Genomic DNA, 25,516 nt, shown 5'->3' with positions numbered 1-25,516 from the left:
CTTCCTGCTTCTGTGTTGACATCAGAAAGTACTCGGGAAAGCAACGTCGAGACAAGAAGATGCACATCTAAAGCCTGATCAGTATTCATGTATGCTACACACGCCTTTGTTAACGTTTTAGCTCTTTGCTGTTGATCTGCTGCCCAGTAATGTCCAGCAATCCTTTTTTAATGTGGCTTTATGTGAGCAAACTGTAGAATGAGCAAACGCCTTGTATGTGTTGTTTTTGTAAATGTCCAAGTAAACATGCACGAACAAAACAAGAACTACAGGTTCATAGTTTAACAATAAAGCCAACGTTTTTTTATTCGTTGTCTTCACTTCAACAGGACTCCAAAGAAACTAAAAATGCATCCTACTAGATGAGATACTGAACTGGAGAGCAGTGTGGACATGAATCATCAAAGTCTCAAAGAAGGGGATATTTTGTGCACTTCTTCCGCATTGCCCCCTGGCTGGATCAGAGAAGTGAGGCAGCGGAAAGCAGGCAAAACAGCAGGCAAACTAGATGTCTACTTTACAAGGTGACTCAGTTTTGTTTTTGTGTTTTTTACAATCTTGTCTCTGTTGATGTTACCTGTAAGTTCACCACAGAAGCCCTTAGATCACCATCTAATTGATTTTCCTGTTGTTTAAGTCCCGAAGGGCAAAGGTTCCGGTCCAGAGCATCCCTACGCACTTTCCTCCTGGAAAGTGGAAGTGGTAACTTAGACATAAGCCTCTTTGATTTCACCACATCACAAGCACCCCCTTCCAAAGTAAAGCAGAGGAGAGGAAAGAAAAAGCCTTCAGAGGGACAGCAGGAGGAAACAGAAAATGGAACAGCAATTCTAGAGGCACCTCCAAATAAATCCAAACAAGCCTCTTCCTCCCTCAGAAGTGATACTAAAAGTGGAAAAGTGAAGACAGCAAACGACACAAATCATGTTGATGCTGACACTGAACTACAGAAGACTGCATGTGTATTAGAAGTGAATGTGAATGGAGACAAAACTACTGAAAGTTTAAATGGTTGCTTACAAGCTTTGACCTCAGAAAAAGTGGACAATGTACATCTGCAAAAGAGCCCCCAAAGAGGAGGCCAGCTGAGAGAGAAGTTACTCAGACTGGCTCCTTTAAGTAATCAACTAAACAAATCTATTCTTCAAGAGGACAAGAAAGCAGATTTGCAGCCTTCGGCCCCGATTTTGAATGTTGAACCTGCCGCTGAGAGCGAGAACAAAGGTGATGAAAGCAAAGGTGACAACACTCCTAATTCTGACCTGGAGGCTGGTGGTGACAGTCGTCAAGATGCTGAAGAACATGCGTTGTTACCTGATACCACTGATGGGAGCTGTACACCAGTTCGAGAATCCCAGAATAGTAAGTATGAGCCACACTGACTGACAATTTGTTAAAGTTTTTCATGTTTTTTTGAGCTTATCCAGTGCATTAGTGGTTATTTATGTCTCCCATTATCCTCTATATTTGCAGCTAGAAATGCATAAAAATCAAAGAAACCAAATGCCTTAATTGACACAAAACGTTACAAATAGAAAAAAAAATGCATGCATTTAGATCTGATAAAGAGGGGGCGAAGAATAGTGGTCCATTGTTAGAGAGTGCATCACATCATTAGTCTAAAGGAGGACAGAATTGATTGAGTAATCTTACTGCATTAAAGAAGCCATCATAGGACTCCACCACTTTGTGCTCAGCGAATGTATGATTTTCTTTATTGTGTCATTTTATGAGGTACTTAACTTTGGACCCGACCAAAAGATGTAAAGTAGCTTCACTCTTCTAATATCTATAAATGTTTCCTGTCTGCTTAGAGTCCAAAAGCTTGGAAGGCAAGCGGAAAACAAGTCCTTATTTCAGTGGGAAATCCAGCAGAGATGGTAATGTTTAATGCAGGAAACTGTGGATGCTTTTACATCGGACATGTAGATCAACATTCACGAAATAAATAAAGTGTGTAATTTAAAGAAACGTGCACTGTCCTCATTCAGGACTTAGCCCACCGAGGAGGAAGGCCTTCAAGAAGTGGACACCTCCCCGGTCTCCCTTCAACCTCGTACAGGAAACTCTTTTCCATGATCCCTGGAAGCTGCTGGTAGCCACAGTTTTTCTGAACAAAACCAGTGGTAGGATTCAACACACACATTTAATTATTCAGGATGTTGCATTAAACTTTGCTGAAGCCTGGCATTTATTTAATACAGGTAAAATGGCCATTCCAGTCCTGTGGCAGTTCTTTGAGCGTTATCCATCTGCAGAGGTGACCCGGCAGGCCGACTGGAAGCCCATGTCTGAACTTATGAAGCCACTTGGCCTGTATGAGCTTAGAGCCAAAACACTCATCCGCTTCTCAGGTGGATATTCTTGACTGCTAGTGGATTACAGCAGCAACTACCTTTGTGCAGAAGCAATGTCCATTTATTCATATATATTAATGTAATTTTATTGTCCATTTTTGGTAGTCTTTGCATGGTTTTAGTAAGAATATATGAAACAGAAAAAAAACCCTCACAACACCTTTTCTCTTGTGTAGATGAGTATCTAACTAAACAGTGGCGTTACCCTATTGAGTTGCACGGTATTGGAAAGTACGGCAACGATTCGTACAGGATCTTCTGTATCAATGAGTGGCGACAGGTGGGTATAATCCCAACTATTTTACTTCAGTTGCTTCCATTGCTCCCTCATTTATTTGCTCTAAATTCAAGTTTAATTTGTTGTTTTTTCGATTCTTGTGTCAAAGGTAAAACCTGATGATCATATGCTAAACAAGTACCATGCTTGGCTGTGGGAGAACCATGAGAAACTGGGAATCTGAAGGACCAGAAACAAGAAAATCACTTCTATCACACAAAGTGCAGTTACCCAACAATATAACAATATTAGCATTATGGAGGACTTGAAATTTTAATCGTGAATTTCTTCACTATTATGCAGTATTACGCTGGCTAGCCTTTAAGAACTTTTACTATGTGTTGAATAAAATGTTTTAAGCTGGTTAAAAGTTGAAATGATTCATGAGTGGTTTATTCAGCCTTCTCGCCTCAGGCTTTCTACATAGATGAGATCCAGGGACACCCCCTAAATATAGCTATTGGCACAGTCTAATCTTTCTTTATGAGTGCATTGATGCGTACCACTTAATGCAGCAGCTTTCTTTTGATAGGGTGTAACTTGATTCCCAAGGCAACTGTTGCCACCGCAAAACACTAAACACATATATCGGTACGTCAGTATAATCTCTAACTAGCACCACTATAGCAATCTGGTATATTTAAACTTGGATTTGTTTTTTTTGTGTGTTGTTGCATGTTGATTTAATGCTAAGGCAACTACACCTTTAAGAAGAAAAGTAGAGCTTTGAAAGTTTCGTTGGACTCCTCTGGTGTGCTAACAGAAGTGTGAAGTATAAGATGAAACTACGTAAGGAGAGATTTTGTTTTCCATTTGTTGTCCTTTTTTTAAGTATTACTGGTTTTATTTAAAAGTATCTCTTTTAATTCTTTAATTCTGTTCACTTCTTTATCCTCACAGCAGCCATCTCCATAGCTTCCACGCCAGTCTGTATTCCTCGCGCACCTCAAGGTCGCTGCCTGGTGGATACAACCGTAAAATTTCCCGTAATTTCGGACTCCGCACAGTTTTGGAAAAGCAATCAGGTAAGCAGAGATTTCTTAATTGTGTGGTTTATCATAGAAATAGATTGTTTAAAACAACAACAAGAAAAACCAAACCGATCCATAAATAGAGTATTCTTCTTAGAGTATTCCCAGATTGAACCCTTTACACCCACCATTTGTCCATAAACGGACTGTCAGTCTGGAGACACCAGATGTTCACCAGCACAACCACCAGAGGACACTGATCATGCAGAGAAAAGAGCATTACAGGTAGGTGCACTAAATCATTTCACTATCACTGAATCACTTGTGCCATTTCCCTCTTTCCTTTGAAGAGCTGACTTCAAAGACAATGACTGAAAGTTGCTGTGTCAGATATCATCAGGTATGGCGAAAACCCTTCTATGGAACCAGCAGTGAGAGAGAAGAGTACAGGTAAAATAGTGGAGGATACCATTGACCTTTTTATATTGAAAAACAACAACAATTGTTTCTGGCAAAGAAAAGCTGCTCTTTTTTTATCTCCGTAGGAAGGAGTTGCGAGAACAGCTGAAGAGACAAATAGAGGAGAAATGTGCAGCAATAAAGCTGCAGCTGGCCAATAAAATAAAGGAAGCGGAGACTCTCCGAGAAGCAGACCGCCTCGATCTGGCCAGTGAACGAGAGCAAAGGATCCAACACAGCAAAGCAATGGCGGTGTACAGAGATGAGAACAAGAGGGTACAGCCCCACACATACATTATATATCCACTATTAATGCTTTTGTGGTTATGGCCCCATCCGGTAGTGCCCTGGAAATGTTTCATCATGCTCTCAGGTTACAAAAATACAGCGAGTGTCTGAGTGTGGGTGGGGTTTTTTTTTTCCTTCTTGTTTCTTTCTCTGCTCGTGAACAGCTAATGGAGCAGAGCTGGAGGGACAGAGCACTAACACGTTCCCAGGAGGCCCTGAATGAAAGAGAGCTGCTGCGCCTCAACCCCATCAACTGGAGTGGAACACTGAAATAGGTCAAACCTCCCCAGGAGGTCAAAACGTCAGACTTAGGCCTCACTGTAGCATGTGTGTCAGGTGGAAAAATGGGATCCCAAATGTACAGTGCAGAATCACTAAAGGAACTAATTTTAAAACATTTTTGGATTACATACAGTCATGTGAAAAAATGGGTACACAGTCTTTCAATTCACAGTTTTTGTATCAGGTCATTAAAAAAAAACAAAATCTGGTCCTTGGCAAATCTTAAAATTAGGTCAATACAACCTACATATCATACAATGTCATCATTTATTTAAACACAAATTCAGACAAAATACAGAAGCAGTTTTAAAAGCTTAGTACACCCTTATTACTTCTATAGGAATTCAAAAAGTAAGCAACACTAGGTGAGCTGATCAGTTTCCTCTTACTTTATTGATAACCAGGAAGCTTATCAAAAACAATTTGAAGTCCACCAGTATATGGTGATAAAGAGTATTCAAAAGTTGAAAACACTCAATACCGTCACTAAGCTTTCCAGAAATGGATGTTCCAAGAAATTCACCCCAGGGTCCGACTGCATAACACTGAGGAGAACCTGTCAAAAACAAAAAGGCTCTGCCTGTCTCAGTTCTCATGTTAAATGTTAAAGTTCACAACAGTATAATAATAAAAAAATAAAAAAGACTGAACAGGTATGACTTGTTTGGAAGGGTGGCCACATGAAAACCAAACATCACTGGTACAAACACTTCATACCACCTGTCAAGCACCATGTTGTGCAGCCACAGGCAATTTGCAGTCATTGAATCAAGCGTGAACTCCTCTGTATGTCAAAGTACTCTAAAGTCAAATGTGAAGCCACCTGTTTGACAGCTAAAGTTAAGGTGAGTCATGTGAAAGGACAATGATCCCAAGCGCAGCAGCAAATAAACCGAATGGCTGAAAAAGAGAAGAATTAAGGTGTTGCAGTGGCCCACAGAAAGTCCAGACATTGAGAGAGCTGTGCATAAATAAATGCCTGCAAACCTCAATAATCTGCAGCAAAGACGTAATGAGTGGCACAAAATTCCTCTGACTGATAGAATCACACAGAAAAGCAGTTAGTTGAAGTTATTGCTGCTGAAGACGGTTTTACAAAGGATTCAATCAAAAAAGACTTCAGCATTTTTACTTTGTTTTTTGTCTGAGGTTGTAGTTACATGATTTATGGAGCAGATTATTTTGTATCATTACATCCTGTAAGTAAAACCTTAGAATTGAAAGAGCGTGTACTTTTTTAACATCACTACACAATAACAATGAGAACCTTTCTAATAAAAAGAAATTAACTAATGCCAAGAGTTTATCTCAATGATGAACTACTCCCGATTTCCCTGTCATTTATAATATGATGCAAACATGGAACTCTGACAAAGATCAAATAAATAAATAAACAAAAACAACAAGAGTGCCAGACTTTTTATTGTAATGCAAACATCGCTAATGAATTTTGACTCTGGACAACATTCCACACTCGGAAAATAATCAAGCATACCTTAAAATAAAAATAAATAGATAATTGGACGGATAAAAAGTGACGCTCTATTGAGTGGCAATCCAACATGATGCTAATGTATCTCCCAGAACTACAATTTAACTCTTAAAAATATATGCTGATAGCACACACACACAAGTATAAAGGAAATATTAATAAAATATGACAACATAAATATAACTTCAAAATAAAGGCAACACAAAACGCTTGTATGTAGAATAGAGCTGGATCCTGTTCCAGGAGGTTTAGAAAACTGAGTTTAAAAATGAACTCAGAGTTGTTTATCTCTGAAATAGGCAACTTTGAAGTTTACCGCAAGTTCATTTAACTCTGATGACAATAACCCCAAGTTAAACGCACACATGAGTAGAAAAAGAAAGTAACCGTCAGTTACACTCTGATAATGCAATATTCCTATTCATGTGGATCTGCACAGCATTTTTATCCGTTGTTTTCAAGTGTTACCTTTTGAGAAAGTGCCTAACTGGTTCTGCAGGGCATGCGCTGGCATGTACCCAGTGAAGGGCACGCCATCACTGGGTACATGATCAAATGATAGAAGGTACCACAAAGAAAATCAAGCAGCAGTATAATTTGTTGTTTCTTTGCTAGATTTATTTTTCAGTTTTGCACAGAGTAAAAATACGGTGCAAAGTGAGACAGTATGTGTGTGTCATAACTGTCAGATATTACATTAAAAAAAATTTTTTAAAAATGGTATCCCAATCTATGGATATGTCCAAACTGAAACTGAGAAACTCTTCCCAGACAGCTAAAATAACTGAAATAAAACTGAAACAAATAAGCTTAACTTGTTCCTTGTTGTATTTACTTAGTTGAAACTATATTTAGCTTGTTTATGCTTAATGATGACTCTGTAAAAAGGCACAATTTACTGTCTCTTACACTAAATCAGAAAATGTTAGACTATTCAGCATTGCTGATGGATCCACTTCTGGTCACTACTGCTATCTGGGTACACGCAGCGAGACTGGTTTGGGCCATTTTCAGTGGAAAATATGTTCAGGTTCAGACACCAAACTTTAGAAACTGTCTTTCAAAACGATGACAAAATTTCATGACCGAACAACAATATGTGGAGCAAGTCGCTTTAAAATATGTTTAATTGCATTTTAGTGCCCTTTAAAGTCCTTGCAGCCTCATTTTCACTTGATTACAACATGACAAATGTGATCATTAACCAGCATCATGTGTCTAAAGCTTTATACAGATTAAAATGATTTAAACAATAAACACCCATTGTTTTAGGAACATTCAGTGGAGTTCAGACAGGTTGACAGCTACAGATTTTATTCTGACGTCTGCAGGATAATTTGCTTGGCTCTGACCTTTAACGGTGGCCTTTTGAATGAGGAAATGAAAAGTAGTTAACTCTATTTCTAGAACTGAAAAAACGTTTCTCGGGGTTAACAAACTCAGCACTGTTGGCTTAACCTGCTTCCTGTAACAGGATCCTGGTACTTAAATAAGTAATGTTGGTGACCCAGCAGCTATTAAAAAGTTATCTTCCATGCCAAGTAGGACAAATAAATACATAGGGTGCTGTATCTTTCATTTCCAATCCTATTTATCATGCATTATTATTACAAAGAATTATTCTGGGACAAAGAGGTAAAAAGTTATTCTGTGAACATAAATAAATGGCTGTTCTTAATGTAAATATCCCAGAGTTTTATGAGTGCTTCACTGGGGGAATTTGGGAAATTGTGATATCTCCATCCTACCCAATGTCCCACAGCGGTAAGTTCAAGTGCATTAGTAACCTGACACACTCACAACTCATGTGCCATTCAAACTATGGGAGGGAGGGAGAGCTGAAATGGGGAAAACGCAGATGGACTTCATGAATAGAGTAGATGAAAAAAAAAAAAATCTTTTCAAGAGAGACAAAGACCAGACATCATATCCAAATGCATAAGATTTTCACAATCAGTAGTGGTCTTTATGTCACCCTTGTTCCCAACACAGCTGAGGTAGGGAAGTAAGTTCAGTTCCTTTCCATCAGTGCAGTGATGCTTCGTTACTCCTCTTAAAGCTTCATGGCTTCATGTTCTTTAAGTTCTCCCTTCTTCCCGTGTTATGCAACTCATACACATAAATTAACCCACGCCCTTTAAATTAATTCCCCAGTCACAAGTAAATCCCTGAAAATCTAGCATTGCAGAGCTAGTTTCTTGCCTCAAACTGATTCCTATTTACCCAAATTGACCCGTCTTTTTATTCAAGCTACGGTCCAATGCAGTCTAGCGTCCCTTCAGAAATCCGTCCAGCATGTAGTCTCCCTTCTCAGTCAGCCAGTATCCAGCCATAGCAGCCACACCTCCAATGAAAATAGCTGTGAAGACCATGTCACCCTTGGCAGCAAGGGTGGCTAGGGCACAGATTACCACTCCAAAGAACATCTGTTGCAGTACAAGGACCTCATCATCTGTCATATCGTCAAAGAGTCCCTTCTCTGGGCCAGCTGAAGAGGTAAAAGGAAAAGAAACCAAGAGGTCTGAAAAGCTGTACGCTGCATGTGTGTGTTTGCATATTCCTTATGGCTTTTTCTTACCAGGAGGTTTATTTTCAACACAGATGCTGTCTCTTCTGATAAAGCCATTAGCACAGTCACAGTGGAAGGAGCCCTCCTCATTTATACAGGCCTCATTGAGTCCCGGGCATGCTATGGCACGTTCACTACATTCATCTATATCTGTAAGAGGACACAAAGAAAACAAGTTTAAACACATCAGGAAAAGAGAAAAGGAAACTGATGTTGAGATTCAGTAGCCAGTTTGTGTATACATACCAAGACACTTCGCTCCCTTCAGTCTGTAGCCACGCGCACATTTTTTACAGCGGGCAGGACCACTACCCATGCAGCCCACACATGCCTGGTCACATCCTACAAAACGCCAGAAATGCAGTGGTCAGCATTACATATTGCTATAATAAAGATTTTTTCACCTGGAATTCCACTGCACATTTATTAAGTCATTTTACTGTAAAAGTAATGAGGCTTTGTTACCATACTTGATAAATATCTTCGCCCTTTTTTCAGTTTTTTCTTACTACTTAAAATAACTTGTAGTCAACAAGTGAGGTTAGATCAAATAAATTACAATTACAATATTACAATTGTAACCTCTTTGGGAATCCCACAAATTCCTTTGTGGAAGAAAAACTCTGTCCTACACCACCTAAAGAGAAACAACAACTAACCAGTAACTGGACTAAACTGTTTTGCATTTCATATTCAAATTAAGATGCGTTTGCAAGGTGCAGTCACCAGCCACAATGTCAGGTACACCCATTTAACTGCTTATTAACACAAATCTCTACCAATTACATGGCAGCGACTCATTTCAAGCATGCAAACAAGTTTAACCAAAGCATCAGAATGGATATGAAAGGTGATTTAAGTGACTTTGAATGTGGCATGGATATTGACGCCAGCCTGGCTATGAGTACTTTACTGATCTACTAGCATCTTCCTACACAACCATGTTTACAAAGAATGGTCCAAGAGAAGAGAAAATATGAGTGACAGTTCTCTGGATGAAAATGTCTTGCTGATGCCAAAAGTCAGAAGACAATGGCTGGAATACTTTGAGCTGAAAGGAAGCTAACAAGTCACTCAAATACTCACTAATTCCAACCATCTCTGAACTCACAACACATCAGACCTTGAACTAGATGGGCTACAGCAGCAAAAGACCACACCTGGTGCCACTGCTGTCAGCTGAGAATGAAAATCCAGACTGCAATTCACACAGCCTCTCCAAAGTTGGTCAACATAAGATTAGAAAAAGGCTGCCTGGTCTGATGAGACTCAATTTTTGCTGTGACATTTGAATGCAAGGACTAGATTTGGCATAAACAGCATGAAAACATGGATCTATGCTGCCTTGTACCACTGGCTCAGGCCGCTGGTGGTGTAATGGCAAGGGGAATATTTTCATGGATCACTTTGGGCCTGTGCATCGAGCATCGTTTCAATAGGATAAAGCACGATGTTACAAACACGTCAGTGAGTTAGCGGTACTCAAATAGCCTCCACAGGCATCAACCCAAAAGAACAACTATGGAATGTGGTGGAATGTGAGATTCCCATCAGTCATTTTAATCTGACAAATCTACAGCAACTGCATGATGCTAGCGTGAGAATATGGACCAAAATATCTGATGAACGTTTCAATGGAACTTGTTGACTTTTTGACATGAAAAATTAAGGCAGTTTTGAAGGCAAAAGGGGGTCCAACTCATTAAGAGCAAAGTATAACTATCAAGTGGCCAATGAGTGCATGTCTTTATGCAGTTTGATTTAAACATTCCTTGAACTGTGAGAAGTAGCATACAATAACACCACTCACATTTTGTGATGAGACTTACTAAAACTGTATTATCACATATTCTCCAGATGTAACTAAAAACCTGCCTCTTATTACAGCAGCACCACAAAATATGCACGATTTAATAAGTTCCAGGAAAATGAAAATAGTAACTAGAGAAAAGAGCATACCTCTGCATTCATATGATCCATCTGTGTTGTGACAGTAGGTGTTAGAGGGGCAACGAGCCAGCTCTGTACCGCATTCATCGATGTCTAGGAGACATACAAGCCATGTCAAACAACAGAAAGCTGGCACCGAATCACTGAATTGCTATTGAGTGACCTCTAAAGTCACAAACTCACCAACACATTTGTTGTCATGAAGGATCCAGCCGGGTTTGCAGTCCAGACATTTGTAGTCCTGCGGCCCTGAGCATTTCTTGCATGAGTGGTAGCAGGCTACAAAGGATGAAAGACACAGTCACAGGGTGAGGGTCAAGTTTAGATGACCCCAGGCAGGATTTAACAGTGTGGAAACCATTATCTGAATCTGTGGCACCTGCACAGGCTGCTATGCTGTTATTGGAGCTTTTCTCTCTGTAGTAACCATCAGCACAGCTTTGGCAAAGATGGCCTGAGTACCCGGGATCACAGACACACTCTCCATCTCCCAGGCGAGTACCCTCCCCTTCACAGCGGCCCAGACCTCCACATGTGCCACCGGGTCCAGATGGACACTCTGTATGGGATAAGCCGGATATCAGTGCTACACTTTAAACCTACAATTAACATGATTCTGATTATCATCACTGAGTTCCATGTGTTTTTAATATTTTTTGGACCGACTAGGTTGTCAGTGTTGACATAAGGCAGCTTGTGTTTAAAGCCACACCTTTGCAGTCAGGTCCAAAGTGTCCAGGTGGACAGCAGAGTCTCAGCTCCTCTATACACAGCCACTCAAACAGGTCTGGTGCTTCCTGCTGTCTGTAGGATGTACAGATCACATCAGTTAGGAAGTTAAGACAGGGGCATGATAAAAATAAAAAAAAACTCAGCATAACCTAATTACACAGGAGAAACTGACGGTGCCACCTACACACTCTACAGACAACTTATTCTTTTAAATTACATTTCAAAATGTGCGTCAGAAGACCTTTTCCTGCTGATCTAATTCATCTCAATTTAACACGGGTTCATGCATGAAAGCAGCTTTTTTTACCTGTGGAACCACCATGTCTCCACTTGGTCCTCTATCTGCTCCAGCAGTCGATTACATTCAAAATCTGTTTTCTCACAAGCAGATTCTACTATCTCTAGTAGGCGAGTTTCACTGGAACACAAGTTTGGACAGAGACAGCAACATAGTCATGAAGTAAGAACACCCTACCCCTTAAATATGATTTAACCCCACCTTTTCCCGGTAGAAAACTTTTGGCAAATATATATATTACACAAACTATCATATAAATATGCAGAGGACAGGATGTCTAGTAATATAAGTTATTATGTGAATTTAATTTAGCAAAAAGATGGAACTAGTCGTATTAGACATTGTGAATGTATGAGCAGGTATTTGCTAAGTACTCCAACAAAAATTTAGTCTTACCTGGTTGCATATTTAGCCAGCTTCTCCTCCTCCCAGGCAGTGTTTCCTCCCCCAAAGTTCTTATTGGCTGTTCTCTCCAAGCCCTAGAAAGAGTAAAAGTTAGGGTCCTAAAAACATTCTTTTTAAGGTTTGCTCAAAGAAGACAAGCAAGCATTGACAGTTTCTTTGGATACAAGGACTACCTTAATGAAACTCTCAGTGAGTTTTTTGCAGGTTTGGCACGGTGCTGTCTGGACTCTCACCACAGAGAGCTCTGAGAGAAGCACCAGAGCAGGCAGGAACGGCCAGGCCCACCACATGATCCTATAGACAGCATGCATACAAACAAACGCACAAACAATTAATGTTTAAAAAAAAAGAAACAATCTTTTTTTTTTTTTTTTACAAGTTTTGTTTAAACATCATAGCAAGTGTCATCAAATGCACCTACACTTCCAGAAAAAACTGTGTTTCTAGAGATCTGATCACAACTATGTGGTGGACAATACAAAAGAAACTGTAATACGAACCCATAGCTGTGCAAAACGCACTAAAATTCTTCTTCTTGCTTCCTTTATGAATCAGCATGTCTTCTTCTTCTTTCTTCACTATATCCATGAACCTCCTCTGAGCTCTTCCTCTTTTCATTCTGCCTGGCAACTCCATATTCACCATCCTTTGCCTAATATATCCACTATCCACCTGCATATGACCAAATCATCACAGTTTGCCTCTCTAACTTTGTCTTCAAACAGCTCAACCTGAGCTGACCCTCTGATTTAATTTCAAATCTTGTGCATTCTGGTCACTCTTGATGAATATCTTAACATTTTTAACCTCCAGCTCTGGCTTCTGTTTTATTTATTTTTTATTAGGGCTACCATCTGCAAACCTTATGTCACAGGAAGTCTCATTACCATCTTGTAAACCTTCTCTTTCACTTTTATGGTTATCCTTATTTCACAAGTTACCCCTGACTCCACCCTGCCGGCACTGTCCTCTTCGTCGCTCTTGCATACTGTGTACTTACTTTGGATGGTTGAGCAGTATTGACGAGTTGACAGGTATTTGTCTTTCATTCCTCTTCTCTCCAGATCATACCTTCACCTCTTCCAATTCTCTTCCACCTGCTTGCAACTACTGCTACAAATCACACTGCCGTATGCAAAATTAGTCCACGAAGACTCCTGTCTGACCTAAGCTGTCAATCTGTTTATCAGCACTACAAACAAGAAGGTTTTTTACAGCTGATCTCTGATATAATCACACTGCCACCTTGAACCCATCTTTCACTCCAGCTATGCACCTCATCGCTACCTGACTGCTTTACATGTTTTCCCCATGCTCCCCACACAGTATGTTTGTGATGGTTGACTTTTGAAGATTGTAGTGAGTGATTCAATGCCATATTATTATGATATTACTTAAATAGCACTAGCACGGCTACATTGCAGTCATATTGTGCAAACCTCCAAGCACCTTCACCACACTAGTGTAGCTAAAATAAAATATTGTAAGACTCTTTTTCTGATCTACAAATAGCTGCATAAGTGCTGACTAAAACCAGAAGGAAAGAACTAGCATGCTTATACTAAAGCCAAGGGTGCCTGGAAGCTTAGTTTTGATTTACATTTTTATTTGTTAACATGACAGTAACAGGTTATGCACTGGAAAATGTCTCAGAAATTATATTGGTTTATGAAACAGGAAAGCCTCTCAGGTTGTTTGCTTCTCATTATTGCGCCACAAAGCAGAAATAAAACAAGTTGATGCTGCTTTCATCAGGTATGATTCAAGAAGCTGGAGTAGCCTTTCCACAAGATGTTAAAGAAGCTGGAAATACTCCTGTCCTTTATTTTATAATTCATTTATGTTATCATTTATGACTCATTTTCTAATATGCATAAATATTAACTGTACATTTGATATTTTACCGAGTGTAAGAAGTGTGTGCGTGTGCGTGGTGGGATTAATCCTCTCCATTTTTTTAAAAATTTACTTTAAACTGTCCAAAGTACCCATCTTTATTTTTTTTTCCGAATGTATCTCAGCCTTCACTTCCTAGGTTTTTGATATAAAAATCTGGTTTCATTAAATGCAGTCCAAATTAGATCTGTGAACAGTATGAATTTTTGTTAGACTTGTTAAAAGCTAGTCTTTAAAACAAGCAGCTTTAGCCTGCCTTAGCTTCATCGTTAGCCTGGTTAGCTCAGCATCAGCACCACCAATTAGCCGACTAGCAGCTGGCTAAGGGCAGTAGTTAGCTGCTAACTTAAGCTAACGCTGTGTCTATCATAGTCTGCTTATCTGTCCGGTGTGTCTTTAAAGATTGTTGATATCGGTTACCATATCCTCCTTAGGCTATTTAGCGTTAAATATGGACTAACTAAGCCGCATTAATGCAGCCAATTTGAAATTAGCTTCAGGCTTTATTGATGATCCAGGTCTTACCTTGCTGAGAAGCCACCACCTCCTTTGCTGCTTTCGCTGTGCCACTGATGATGATGATGATGATTGTCGGATTCCCCGGTGATTCAGGTTCATAAAAATGCAGGCAGAGCTTCACATTTTGGACATCCACTTCACGTTGAACGCTTCAGTCGTGTCATTTTAGCAGTTGTTTGCTTTGCTAGCTAATGCTGTTAGTGCTCACAACGCAACAGAGGAGCTTTAGTACCGTAGTGCTGGGCTGCAGTGAGATGAATGAATGAGTGAACAGCTTCCAGTCGCTTCTCTGTTTTCCATAAGGAGGAACCACCCAAACCTTCTGGGATTTAAACAATCAACCAATCATTCAGCATCCAGCTTTACATAAGTCAGTGCTGCATCGTCCAAGTATGAAACAGTATGTAAACATTTAAGACTAACTCTTTAAATGTTTCATTCTGATCATATTCTGTGCCGTCATGCTATGGTTCAGGTCCATTTTGACCCGACCATGAATTCCCTCATAATACATTTCTAAAACTCATTTTCAAGTACAGATCGAATTATAGTGTTTAAATAGTAATCGGTTCAATTCAATTTATATTGCGCCAAATCACAACAGCAGTCACACTGAGGCGCTTCTTATTGGGCTTTATAATACAGAGAAAAACCCCCAAAATTTAACAACCCTCTTAACATGAAGTAACTAACTATGTGCATATTAGTATGTGCATATTAGTATTGTACAGCACTTTATATAGCACTTTAAAAACACTTTAAAAACACACCTGGTAGACCAAAGTGCTATATAAATAAATAAATGATAAATGTTGATGATGATAATCTCAAGCAGAGCCAGGCTCAGGGGAGGGCAGCCAGAAGTGGTTGTGGGTGAACGGGAGCAGGACAGGATAAAAGACAAACCATGGAAGAGAGCCAGAGATAATGCATTCATGCAGAGTGGTGTATAAACACATGAGTGAGTAAAAGAGGTAAGTGAAAAAGAAACACTCAGCACATCATGACCCGGAGCCTAGGCCTATTGCAGGTAAGATTCAGTGTCACTTGATCCAGCCTTAACTATATGCTTTATCAAAATGGAAAGTTTTGAGCCTAATCTTAAAGGTGGAGAGGGTGTCATAAAGATCCTCATAACTAGCATTTATAATTATCAATAAATATTAAATAAATGCAGATCGGCTCTGCCTTGTTTCTTTTGAGCTTGATTTCAATCTCTGTTAGTTTAATCATATCTTTTAAAAAGATATATTATATTTTGCTATTGTTAGATTATTTTCTTACAGTGTGATTATTTGTGCTTGCAGATGCAAAGTACACAGGCACAAATACCCAGTTAGGCACATAATGCATTCACATTTATCTACTCCTTGAGTGGTCTTACTGACACTTAAAACACTTTATCTACCTCTCATGCAATTAACCTACAATGTATGCCTCTGGACTGTGGAAGAAAGCCCACTCCAGACACTGTGGAGGTGGTGTGAAAGGCCTCAGCTAGGATTTGAACCAGGAAACCTGCTGTGACCACTCTATCACCATGCCGGGCTTGACTCTTAACTACATAATTAAAGCTTAGATGCATTTAGGCCCCCTAACTGATGATGATAATAATAACATGTTAAAAAAAAACCATTATTTAATAAAAACTGTTGTTGTAATGTGTTGTTTTTTTTATTCTTAAAGCTTTCACAGATATGCATGTTAAACAAATGTCAACGAGCTTATTCTGCAAATGCAAGGAAGCTTATTCTTTTGATGCCACAAAGACATACCAACATTAGCTTTTTATTTAAGACAACAAGAAAAAACGAAAACAGTATAAAACAAAATGAACATGCCAAGACAAACTGGTTAAATATATTTACATATATAAAGTCAGAAACACAACATTTTTTCTTCATTACTTTCAGCGCATTGATATACAGTTATACAGAACTGGTATTGGGGGGGGGGGGGGGGTAAATCCTCATTAGCAGCTATCGGAAATGTTAAAACAAAGGTAGAGAAACAGAGTTCACTCACTTTTTTCCCCGTCTGCTCTGCCAGTTATTACTCACCGTGCTCAATAAAGACATGTAATAGCATGTATAAGTTGATGATGATGAACACATTTTATGAATAATCAATGCAGAAATTCCAGTTGTTCTTAACAGTCTGCAAAATTGCCAAAATACATGCATGTCAATCTCCAAAAATGGGACAGGTGCTGCAGATTTTTTTCATGAACTTCACAAACTTTTACTTGCAGTAGTAGTACAAGTGTGTAGTTGTGTCATAGAAACAGAAGTGTGTGCACACAGTGAGTTTTTCTCCACACTTTACTCTCATTTTGTAGCCCTCCTGAGCCATGCTACTTTTCAAAAATAGTCATCACAGACCTTTGGATCTGCTGTCACCTTTTTCTTTGGAAGTGGTGATATTTTATTGTTTTCCTAGAGCAGGGCTGATTTTTTTTTTAATGCCTCCTTTTCAACAGGCTAGGATTCCAGAGTTTTTCCTGAAATAAAGAAGCTGAAGTAGCAAAGGTAATGATGAGCAACCGTTCAGATTGTGTCATTACTGTTTGCTCATCCCAAAACTGAACCATAGCTGTCCTGTCGCATTGTCAGGCCCACTCCATTTCACTGCCCTGCAGGTCCGTGTCAGGGCTGGATGGGGGTGTGATAAGACTGGGCTGCAATGGCACAGTTTCCCCAGAGTCTTCCCCTCCTACGGCAACACAACTCTGATGCACTCCCACAAGGCGTAATACATTTGACCCTGTTGTGAATGCTGACAGTCTCTGGGCTAGAGCCCGTGATGCCATCCTGAGCCCCCCTGCTCTTTTCCGTCTGGCTGATGCAGTAGCTACTTGACGAGCTCCAGCCAGTTCAGTCAGGAAACCCAGGCTCTGGGATGGAAGGCTGTAGACATGCAGGCCTCGGAAAAGTTCTGGCAGCGGTCGGAAACTACCTGGGGGCTCAGGTGGGAGGGATTCAAATTGCACCAGCATAAACCGTTCGCCAGCGCGGCCCTGTAAGTAGTCTGCTAGAACACAGCTCAGTGAAGCACTGAAAACATCTGCACAGCGAGAAGACCCAGGGTAATCTCTTCCTGCCTCTTCTTCTTTCACATGTCTTTTCCTCTCTGAGCGCTGAGCTCCCCATTCTTCAGCTTTTGTCCAGGAGGCCTGGGTTAGGACTAGCACCACTTTGCCCCCTTGCCTTTGTAGCTGATCAAGTTGTGAGTGGAGCCACGGCACAGGTCCCAGCATGCTGAGCTCAGCGTGGCTCCACAGGTCTAGAGATACACTAAAGCCCAGTGATTGGAGAGATGAGCCCAAATGACACAACAGCTCTGGCAGGCAAGGGTTATCATCAGGTGGGTACAGCAACACAACATGAACACCGCCCACAGCCCCTGAAATAGCAGATGTCAATGGCTACAATCAGTATTTGATCAAAGAAATCTACAGAGAATTATCACTCAAATCAAGATTATGGCATAAAAGTCAAGTAAGCTTGGAAACAAAAACATGAAAACACGGAATGTGGAAATACTGGTGGCCCAGTGTGAAATTAACATCAGGCTTTCTCCTACCTTTAACGTCTTCGTCTTTCAGCCACTTCCAAACATAGCCTGTATGGAAAACAAAGATACCTTTAAGATATTTTCTAAGAACACTTATTCAATTATTCTGTTTTTCAGTGACACTCGAACAGGAAACTGACCTTGTAGAATCCCTTGTATTAAATACGCTCCCAGTATTGCTAAACACACGAGTAGTAATCCAATGATGAGCACCACACTCCATCGCAATCGAGATGCTGTAAAAATGTGAAAATATGAAACTTTAATAAAGAAATGGAATGTTATTTTTTTTTAAAAGGTCACTATGTAGTTGGTTATTTGTTACATAGTAATGAAAGAAAGTGGGATTTTTTAGATGTTGCTTGAAAAAAATAAATTATTCCATTAATCTAATAGATAGTAATGCAGTCTTACTGGCAAACGGACACTGGGGCTCTAAGAGTGATTTTGTCCCGTTAATCTTCATCTAAAAAAATAAAGGCAGACGTTTATGTTAGCACAGTCTGTATAGTGATAAATGCATTCACAGTTTCATGAATAATTTTATGTTTGATCACCTGAACACATAGCAGAGGGTGAGATGGCACATCGAACTCTCCGGTTTGCTGAAGGGTTCAAAGAAAAGTCATAGTCAATCACAGCGAATAAAGAGCGATAAAGAAAAAAGAGAAGATTCATCACCGATCCTTTTGACTTCAGTGAACCATCATAACAGAACAAAATGCAGCACGTCATTCAAATCAACAAATGCAACTGACAGAGGCTCTTCACGCATCACCTGACTTGCATTTTTCTTTTCTGTTGTTCGTTTGCAGCCAGTTGAAAAAACTTTTGTAAAAGCTTTGTTCCCACACATTGGGGCACTGGATGATGCGCAGACATTAAATATTTCAAGGATTAAAAGAAACAAAACAAAAATAGAAAGTCTGCATTCTCAAGACATTTATAAAACCTCTGTTACAAATTGTTTTTCATCTAGTTCTGATATTGTAAGATCACCGCTCATGAATGTGATCTCTTTTATGTGATCATGATAAAAGAAAGCGTCATGGCTTCACGTTCCCCATGGTTCTGCTTTTTAAGCATGTCTAAATTTCTGGTGTGTTTAAATTAACCTTCTGGTAATTTATTGGCTAATCCAGTCATTTTAAACATTCTAGTTTAAAACTGTATTTTTAGAGTTGAATTAACCCCCCCAAACTGAATTAAGCCTTAAAACTTCATGTTGAGACTTCAAATTCTAGTACAACTGAATATCTATTTAAATGTTGGACACATTCTTTCTTTTCTTTGTTTTTTCTTGAGGTGAATCAAGCTTGGAACTGTTTCGCCATTCTTCTGTAGCTATCTGTTTGTCTGAGTTATGTAAAAGGGCAGAGGATGGTTTGAACTGAGTGACTCATGACAGAGATATTTCAAGGCAAACAAGGCAGCTCTGTATGAAGTTAAGCCCAAAATGAGGAAGATGGTCAGAAATAAGACTCCAGTTATTAAAATAATCTTAACTGACTGTTTGCTGTCTGCTTCATGTCTGGTTTGTTACATTTGGAAGAAGAAGAAGAAAAAAATCCTATTTGCTTCTTTGTTTCTGCGTTTTTCTGACTATAAGGTTTAAAGTTAATTTTTGGTGCTAACAATGCATTGTTTTTCTGGAGACACAGTGAAAAGAACATATTGACTCATAGCAGTCATTTCCAAAATTTTAACATAGTGGCTCATGAAAACTACATTACATCACACTCAGGATTTTTGCTGTTTTTACCAAGTATCTGTTGCTTCGTTCATCCCATTTAGCTTGTAGTCTCTGTCTGGAACCCATCACCTCTTCACACTGGCCTCCCACCTGGCCTTTCTTGCACAGCCACACCTCTGCTTCCAGTATACACGGCGCACTTACATTCCAGATCAGCCCTATGCCACCATTCCTCAGCTGAGACTCCACCAAAGTTGCAGACACACTGTGCTGCATATTTTCGAGTGCACCTAAAAAAAAAATGTCTGAAAATTAATGTCCCATGCAAATGTCTTCTGAAGTTGATGTCAGGCAACACCATTTACCTTCATTGTTTTTGAAAGGGCAGATTTGTGTTCTTAATGATCCCTTCCACCATGCCTGTAAATAATTTTATATTTATTATATTATATATATTTATGTATTTTCCAATAGCTTAGCTGTCACTTAATATTTTAGCTTACCTGGAAGCACAGGCATGGTGCAACAAAGTCTGATGGTATGACCACCTCATCCTTCTCTTTGGGCTGTCAAAGATGAAAACAAAGTTAAACAAACAAATAAACATGCATGATGCTGATTTTGCATTACCAGAACAAAATATTGACCCACCCATTCACGCTGTTCTGCAGGAATTTTATCCCAAACCATCTGCCATGTGATTGCATCTCCTTGTCTGACATCAGCTTTTACAAGTTGCAGTTTGACATTCCTCCCCTGATCTTTCACACAGAGTCTGGGACCTTAGTTTCAATAGTCATAAATTAGAACTTGGCTGGATCAACTCACTCAATGGTGTAAAATCGTTTTTACCAGGCCTGCATTTTACTCCTGGGTTTTGAAAGTGTCTTACCACATTCCTTTATAGTTCCGTTAGGCTCCTCATCACAAACTGAAAAACAGAGGGTGTAGTAAATGTTGGGTAACACTGCTCTACAATTCATCATATTTTTGCTCCCATTAACTTAAACTCACCATTTTTTAAAGAGGGAAGTGTCATATTTTGACTCTTTGAGTCTACACTGACCATAACAGGACTGCCGAACTGCACTTTTTCTCTCAACAGCAGCTGGAAGTGCAGGAAATATGTAGTAAACTTTAAAACATTTAATTGTATATAGTAAAGCTCTTAGATTGAGTTTATGAGAATGCAGAGAGTCTATTCATAATGGAGAAAGCATTCATATCTGTTACTTAGGCAGAAACATAAAAATAGAACAGTTTAAAACAACATCCTTAATTGAATATTCAACTCAAGTGAAGCGCAAAGTACAAATGAGGTGTGATCCCCCCCCCCCAAAAAAAATAGTGCACTTGTTAAGCAACAAAATATCTCTAATTAATGGTTGATAGTCTGAGCTCCAAAAGAGCAACATGGGCCCGCCCTCTTGTGGGCTCCAGGAGGTGTGGGGTTGTGCCGTGTCTGGGGGTTTGTGTTTTTTAATTTGTGTGCGAGTTCTGGTTTCTGTCTGCTATGTTTGCTTGCATTATGATTTTATTACTCTTACTTTAGTTTATTGTACAGGTTTGAATTTACTTTGTTTTTAGTACTTGTTGGTTTAATTCTAGTTACTGTTTGTATTTCATAAGTTTGCTGCACCCTTCAGTGCCTCATTTGTCACTGTTTAAATTAGTTGCTGTCATGTCTTGTTACCCTCCGTGTTTAACTGATTACTTCATATGTCTATAAATACCCCTAGCCTTCTGTTTAATCTTTGTATTAATATCCTCTTCATGCTTGTTTCCAGTTATTTATTTAACAAGCAACTTCCTTATAGAATTTTGCAACAACCTAAAAAAAAAAAAAAAAAGTGTGACGTGTTATTTATTCCCTGTTATTTGAGGCGCAATTCCAATCTATGCTTACTTGTGCTACTATCTGGACTGGAACCGAAGAAGGAAAACCTAAACTCAGACGTTCGAAACATGAAAAATTGACACTATTTTGCCATGTTTAATAGTTAAGAGTTTGTTGTTTGAATGATTATGACATTTTAAATGTCTCTTTCATGTAGTGAAACAAAACAAATATAGTCTCCAACCCCACAGATTACTTAATTAATCCAGAATAAAAACAAATCAGACAATAAATAATACCTTCACTCTTTCCTAATGTTACCTTATATGTCGACTTGCCAACAGTGGTGTTGCTTTGTTTAAAATAGAGTATCTTCCAACAGTCTAACGTTCCCGGGACACTAAAATGCACTTTCACAAAATCTGTAATATAGAGAAAAATGTCATGGAAAAATATGTTACATTTTTTGTGCTCGAAGCACGTGATTCTAACTGCTAACAAACTCAAACTTTGTTCTGCTGTTTGACACACACACCTTCTTTTTCGCCGTCATCACCCGACTCCTCAGAAACATCCGTCACGATACCCATTTCGTCAGCTTGGATCATCATCATGTCAGCAACATTAAATACAACATTAGTTCATGACATGTGACAGGTTAACAAGCTCGACAGCTATGATAAGAATGCAGGAAAACATTTTAACATTAAGAGCGTCGCCATCAAATATGATGCTTGACATCATTATGAAATGTGCGTCCCAGTAGTCTCTCAAAGTGATTTATGGCAAAGCTACCTTGTAGAGTGATGGTGACTTGAAGGCAAAGACTGCAGTTCTGTTTGTTTGAACAGCAGAGAACACTTTCGAGCTGCAACTGTGTAACGTCAACTTTACTGTATGGATCAGGGAAGTCATCAGAAAACGGAGCTGTGAAAACAAGAGCGTTTCTGCTTTAGACAAAAAGGTTTATTTGGGATTGAGATGATAACAGTGAGAGTGGATGTGCAAGTACTGATCATGCTGCTACCTTGATCCACATGGCAGTCAGTCAAACCCTGAAGAAAGAATAAAATGTGAACGAGAGTTGAATGAATCACATCTAAAAAGGTACCACTGATGTCAACAATTGTAAGTAAAATGTCTGGTAAATAGAGACATATCCTGCATATTTTTTAAAAACTAAGTTAAACGCTTTCAATTTATCACACAACTGTAGTGAGCAGCTTCAGATATTTGAAAGCCTGATTCCAAATATTGTTATAATAACATTTCGGTTATTTAAAAAAAACAAAAACTTTATGCATTTATATTTCCTTTGTTCTGTCTATTTTTATTGTTATTACTTTTCTCTTGCAGTAGTAGTAGAGTAATTCTTCTACAATATCTTGCTTCCCCTTGTTTTGGCTGCTCCCAAAGTACTGTACCTGAGTTCCTCCTTTGATGTATTATTTTCTAATTTTGTCCATCCTGTTCACTACCAGTGGAAATCTTCAGCTCTACCACCACCTCAATTTCTTGTCTTTTTTTAAAACATTATATTGGAGCTTTTTGCCTTTATTACAGTGATGAGTAGACAGAAAAGCAGAGAGAGAGTGGGGGGGATGATAGCCTCGGGTTGAAGCTAAATGCAGGCTGCTGTATTTTGCTTCCTGCCTCATGGTCACCTGCTCACTCTGGGAGCTACACTGACATCTGGCATCAGAGCCACAGACGACAGGAGGTCTCACTACCAAATTAATAACCTTCCCTTTCACTCTTGTTACCATCCTGTACTATCCGCTACTACCACAAATCACCCTGACACTTATCTCCACTCACTCCAACCTGCCTGCACTCTCCTTCACTTCTCTGTTGCTTTGGATGGTTGAACCCGGGTATTAAAACCACCTACACCTGTCTACTTCTCATTCACACACATGTATTCTTTCTTGCTTCTACTAACTTTCATTCCTCTTCTCTCCAGTGCAAACCTTCTCCTATCCAGCTTCCCCTTCTTTTTGCTCCCTACTCTCACTCATCTGTGAGCATCATAGTCCACGGAGACTCCTGTGTGATCTCATTTATAAGCATGTCCATCACCATCGCAAACAACAAGGGCTTCAGATCCCATAACGGATGAAATCCCACCACCAGCTTGAACCTATCTGTCACTCTCCATCACTGTTTCTCTCCTGATATGTGTCCTGCACCACTGTTATTTTTGCCCACACCTATAGAATTAAAGAGGATCCATACTCCTCCTGCCATCACTATATTAACTCTTATCTGATGCTACTGCAATGACTTATTTGCTTTCATTCCTGCGTGCACATTTATGTTTATTCAATGTTGGATTTAAAGGCTTATGTTTCGTTGTATTCTTCTATGTATGCTCCGTGTTTTTGCTTTGAATGGTTTTATCTCTGTTCTTTGTTTGACAAATCAGCAACGCCTATGAAAATGTCATGTCGATGTCAATGATGTTCACTGCCGCTTAAAGTCAAGGAATAAAGACAGTTAAGATTTATGTAAGTAATGTTACATACTGCATCATGTGCATAAATACTGCCATTTCTGACACAATAGTTTCAGGGAAGTCAAGCTACCTTCCACGGAATTGGAGTGGCGGAGTAAGGTGCCAGACTCAGGTAGATGAGTAAATAAGTAATGAACATCTGACTCAGGACAGGGTGTCTCTTATCCTAATTTTCCAAGAAGACGACTGTAAATTTTGTTCCCTTTGCACCTACATTTTTTTTAAATAGATAGCAATAACAAAATTTGGTAACACACTTTTATAGTTAGATCACTTAAATCATTAACCGCCCATAACTTGCGTTGTTTTTATTAGTGTCTGACCTGATAATGACGCTATAGTAGACATAATACAAGCGCTACAAGCTTAAAACTGAGCAGTCATAAATACTCTCGCCCCATAGAGAAGAGTCACTCTTTAACCGCTTGATTCCAAAAGAAACATTTCTCAGTTCCCAGGATTCCCACTTACTTTGCTGCAGGTGAACTCAGGTGTGTCTTGGTCAAAAATCTCCAGCGCGCCTGCCGACACGAACAGCCAGAAACACAGCGATAACAGCAGGGAGACCACGTGTGGCACCCACCGGCGTGTGAGACCCATATTTTTGGAGTGCGCCTAGCACAAGCCCTTTCACTCCGACGCACGTCTCCTGCTCCACGGCTACGCTCCCCTCCTCACGGGACACATAAAAATCAGAGCTTCTTATACTTAAAGCACCGAGCTCGGCAGGACGAGAAAATCGCGATCATGTCTAGCTCGACAGTAGCGACGCGTCGTGAGGCTCCTGGGATTTTGTTTCACCGCCCTTCCTGATAACTGAATAATCTGGAGTTGGGCGTGTATCTGCGCCACCTGCGCAGGTTTGATGGGAGGAGGGGGCAAAGCTGTCAGCGGCAACGTGAGTTTCTGCAGGGCTGGTGAATCATTCAGCAACATAAACATAAAGCGACACGCACACCAAATTGTAAAAACAAACCTGCCTGGCAACATGACTCACACTGATTGTTGTGAAGAGAGAAAGTCAAAAAGTAACAAGAAGCTGATCAGAACAAAAGTCTGTTTAGTTTTCATTATCTTAAACGGTCACAACAACCACGTGTTTGCCAACATTTTTATGGTCTATTTTTTATGTTCTTTGAGAGGTTTTTTTGCAACAGATTGAAAACAGTCGTAATGAGTCAGCGGGAAGAGTTTCATTATGTTGCTCAGTTAAACTTTGCCATCATCGTGACAATAATGATGTAGATGGATGCTTTATGGTTGTTGTTGTTGTTGTTGTTGTTGTTGTTTTCACTTGCAAGCTGCTTACTCGTTTTTTTCCGTTTTCCTTTAACTTCTCTCTAACTGAACATGCCAATTTGGTCCACTGTGTGTTAGATTAATAATCTTATCAAGAAAACTGA

At 39.5% G+C, this 25,516-nt stretch overlaps 4 protein-coding genes across 4 annotated transcripts; 2 read left to right on the top strand and 2 right to left on the bottom strand.

The window, feature by feature from the left end:
- Positions 1-21: 21 nt before the first annotated feature.
- Positions 22-3,007, top strand: mbd4 (methyl-CpG binding domain protein 4). Its single transcript, XM_005749086.1, has 8 exons — positions 22-89; positions 330-524; positions 638-1,362; positions 1,815-1,880; positions 1,992-2,126; positions 2,205-2,354; positions 2,534-2,637; positions 2,744-3,007. The coding sequence occupies exons 2-8, from the start codon at positions 394-396 to the stop codon at positions 2,816-2,818; spliced, it is 1,386 nt and encodes a 461-aa protein (XP_005749143.1). The 5' UTR covers positions 22-89; positions 330-393; the 3' UTR covers positions 2,819-3,007.
- Positions 3,008-3,074: 67 nt separating this feature from the next.
- LOC102210297 (uncharacterized) lies at positions 3,075-5,079 on the top strand. Its single transcript, XM_005749087.1, has 6 exons — positions 3,075-3,423; positions 3,535-3,659; positions 3,763-3,890; positions 3,996-4,055; positions 4,151-4,340; positions 4,517-5,079. The coding sequence occupies exons 1-6, from the start codon at positions 3,414-3,416 to the stop codon at positions 4,625-4,627; spliced, it is 624 nt and encodes a 207-aa protein (XP_005749144.1). The 5' UTR covers positions 3,075-3,413; the 3' UTR covers positions 4,628-5,079.
- A 241-nt stretch (positions 5,080-5,320) lies between these two features.
- creld1b (cysteine-rich with EGF-like domains 1b) lies at positions 5,321-14,865 on the bottom strand. Its single transcript, XM_005749082.1, has 11 exons — positions 14,502-14,865; positions 12,254-12,374; positions 12,072-12,154; positions 11,685-11,795; positions 11,358-11,449; positions 11,025-11,204; positions 10,829-10,924; positions 10,655-10,738; positions 8,942-9,037; positions 8,705-8,845; positions 5,321-8,614 (listed from the first exon to the last, which is right to left on the bottom strand). Exons 2-11 carry the CDS (start codon positions 12,368-12,370, stop codon positions 8,394-8,396), a joined length of 1,221 nt encoding a protein of 406 aa, XP_005749139.1. The 5' UTR covers positions 12,371-12,374; positions 14,502-14,865; the 3' UTR covers positions 5,321-8,393.
- A 1,984-nt stretch (positions 14,866-16,849) lies between these two features.
- LOC102208752 (uncharacterized) lies at positions 16,850-24,935 on the bottom strand. Its single transcript, XM_005749081.2, has 16 exons — positions 24,585-24,935; positions 22,626-22,653; positions 22,394-22,525; positions 22,134-22,196; positions 21,920-22,020; positions 20,776-20,869; positions 20,654-20,692; positions 20,413-20,543; positions 20,265-20,327; positions 20,127-20,181; positions 19,831-20,051; positions 18,626-18,673; positions 18,483-18,534; positions 18,209-18,304; positions 18,078-18,116; positions 16,850-17,897 (listed from the first exon to the last, which is right to left on the bottom strand). Exons 1-16 carry the CDS (start codon positions 24,711-24,713, stop codon positions 17,104-17,106), a joined length of 2,085 nt encoding a protein of 694 aa, XP_005749138.1. The 5' UTR covers positions 24,714-24,935; the 3' UTR covers positions 16,850-17,103.
- Between the last annotated feature and the right edge of the window lie 581 nt (positions 24,936-25,516).

The sequence above is a fragment of the Pundamilia nyererei genome, unplaced genomic scaffold (genome assembly GCF_000239375.1).
Source record: "Pundamilia nyererei isolate P.nyererei 1_Seehausen unplaced genomic scaffold, PunNye1.0 scaffold00236, whole genome shotgun sequence".
Classification (NCBI taxonomy): Eukaryota; Metazoa; Chordata; class Actinopteri; order Cichliformes; family Cichlidae; genus Pundamilia; species Pundamilia nyererei.
This window is presented reverse-complemented; position numbering and strand designations above follow the sequence as displayed.

Bases quoted from the DNA above. Each gene is read 5' to 3' on its own strand.
- LOC102210297 (XM_005749087.1), top strand. The intron at 3,891-3,995 runs GTAGGTGCACTA...TTGCTGTGTCAG, and splicing joins CAGAGAAAAGAGCATTACAG to ATATCATCAGGTATGGCGAA. The intron at 4,056-4,150 runs GTAAAATAGTGG...TTATCTCCGTAG, and splicing joins AGTGAGAGAGAAGAGTACAG to GAAGGAGTTGCGAGAACAGC.
- LOC102208752 (XM_005749081.2), bottom strand. From the start codon at position 24,713: ATGGGTCTCACACGCCGGTGGGTGCCACACGTGGTCTCCCTGCTGTTA. The intron at 22,021-22,133 runs GTGTGTGTGTCA...TCTATATTACAG, and splicing joins TGATGACGGCGAAAAAGAAG to ATTTTGTGAAAGTGCATTTT. The intron at 20,182-20,264 runs GTAAGCTAAAAT...AATTATTTACAG, and splicing joins CACCATGCCTGTGCTTCCAG to GCATGGTGGAAGGGATCATT.
- mbd4 (XM_005749086.1), top strand. From the start codon at position 394: ATGAATCATCAAAGTCTCAAAGAAGGGGATATTTTGTGCACTTCTTCC. The intron at 1,363-1,814 runs GTAAGTATGAGC...CTGTCTGCTTAG, and splicing joins AGTTCGAGAATCCCAGAATA to AGTCCAAAAGCTTGGAAGGC. The intron at 2,638-2,743 runs GTGGGTATAATC...CTTGTGTCAAAG, and splicing joins GTATCAATGAGTGGCGACAG to GTAAAACCTGATGATCATAT.
- creld1b (XM_005749082.1), bottom strand. From the start codon at position 12,370: ATGTGGTGGGCCTGGCCGTTCCTGCCTGCTCTGGTGCTTCTCTCAGAG. The intron at 12,155-12,253 runs GTAGTCCTTGTA...TACTCTTTCTAG, and splicing joins TCACTGAGAGTTTCATTAAG to GGCTTGGAGAGAACAGCCAA. The intron at 11,796-12,071 runs GTAAGACTAAAT...CTTGTGTTCCAG, and splicing joins CTGGCTAAATATGCAACCAG to TGAAACTCGCCTACTAGAGA.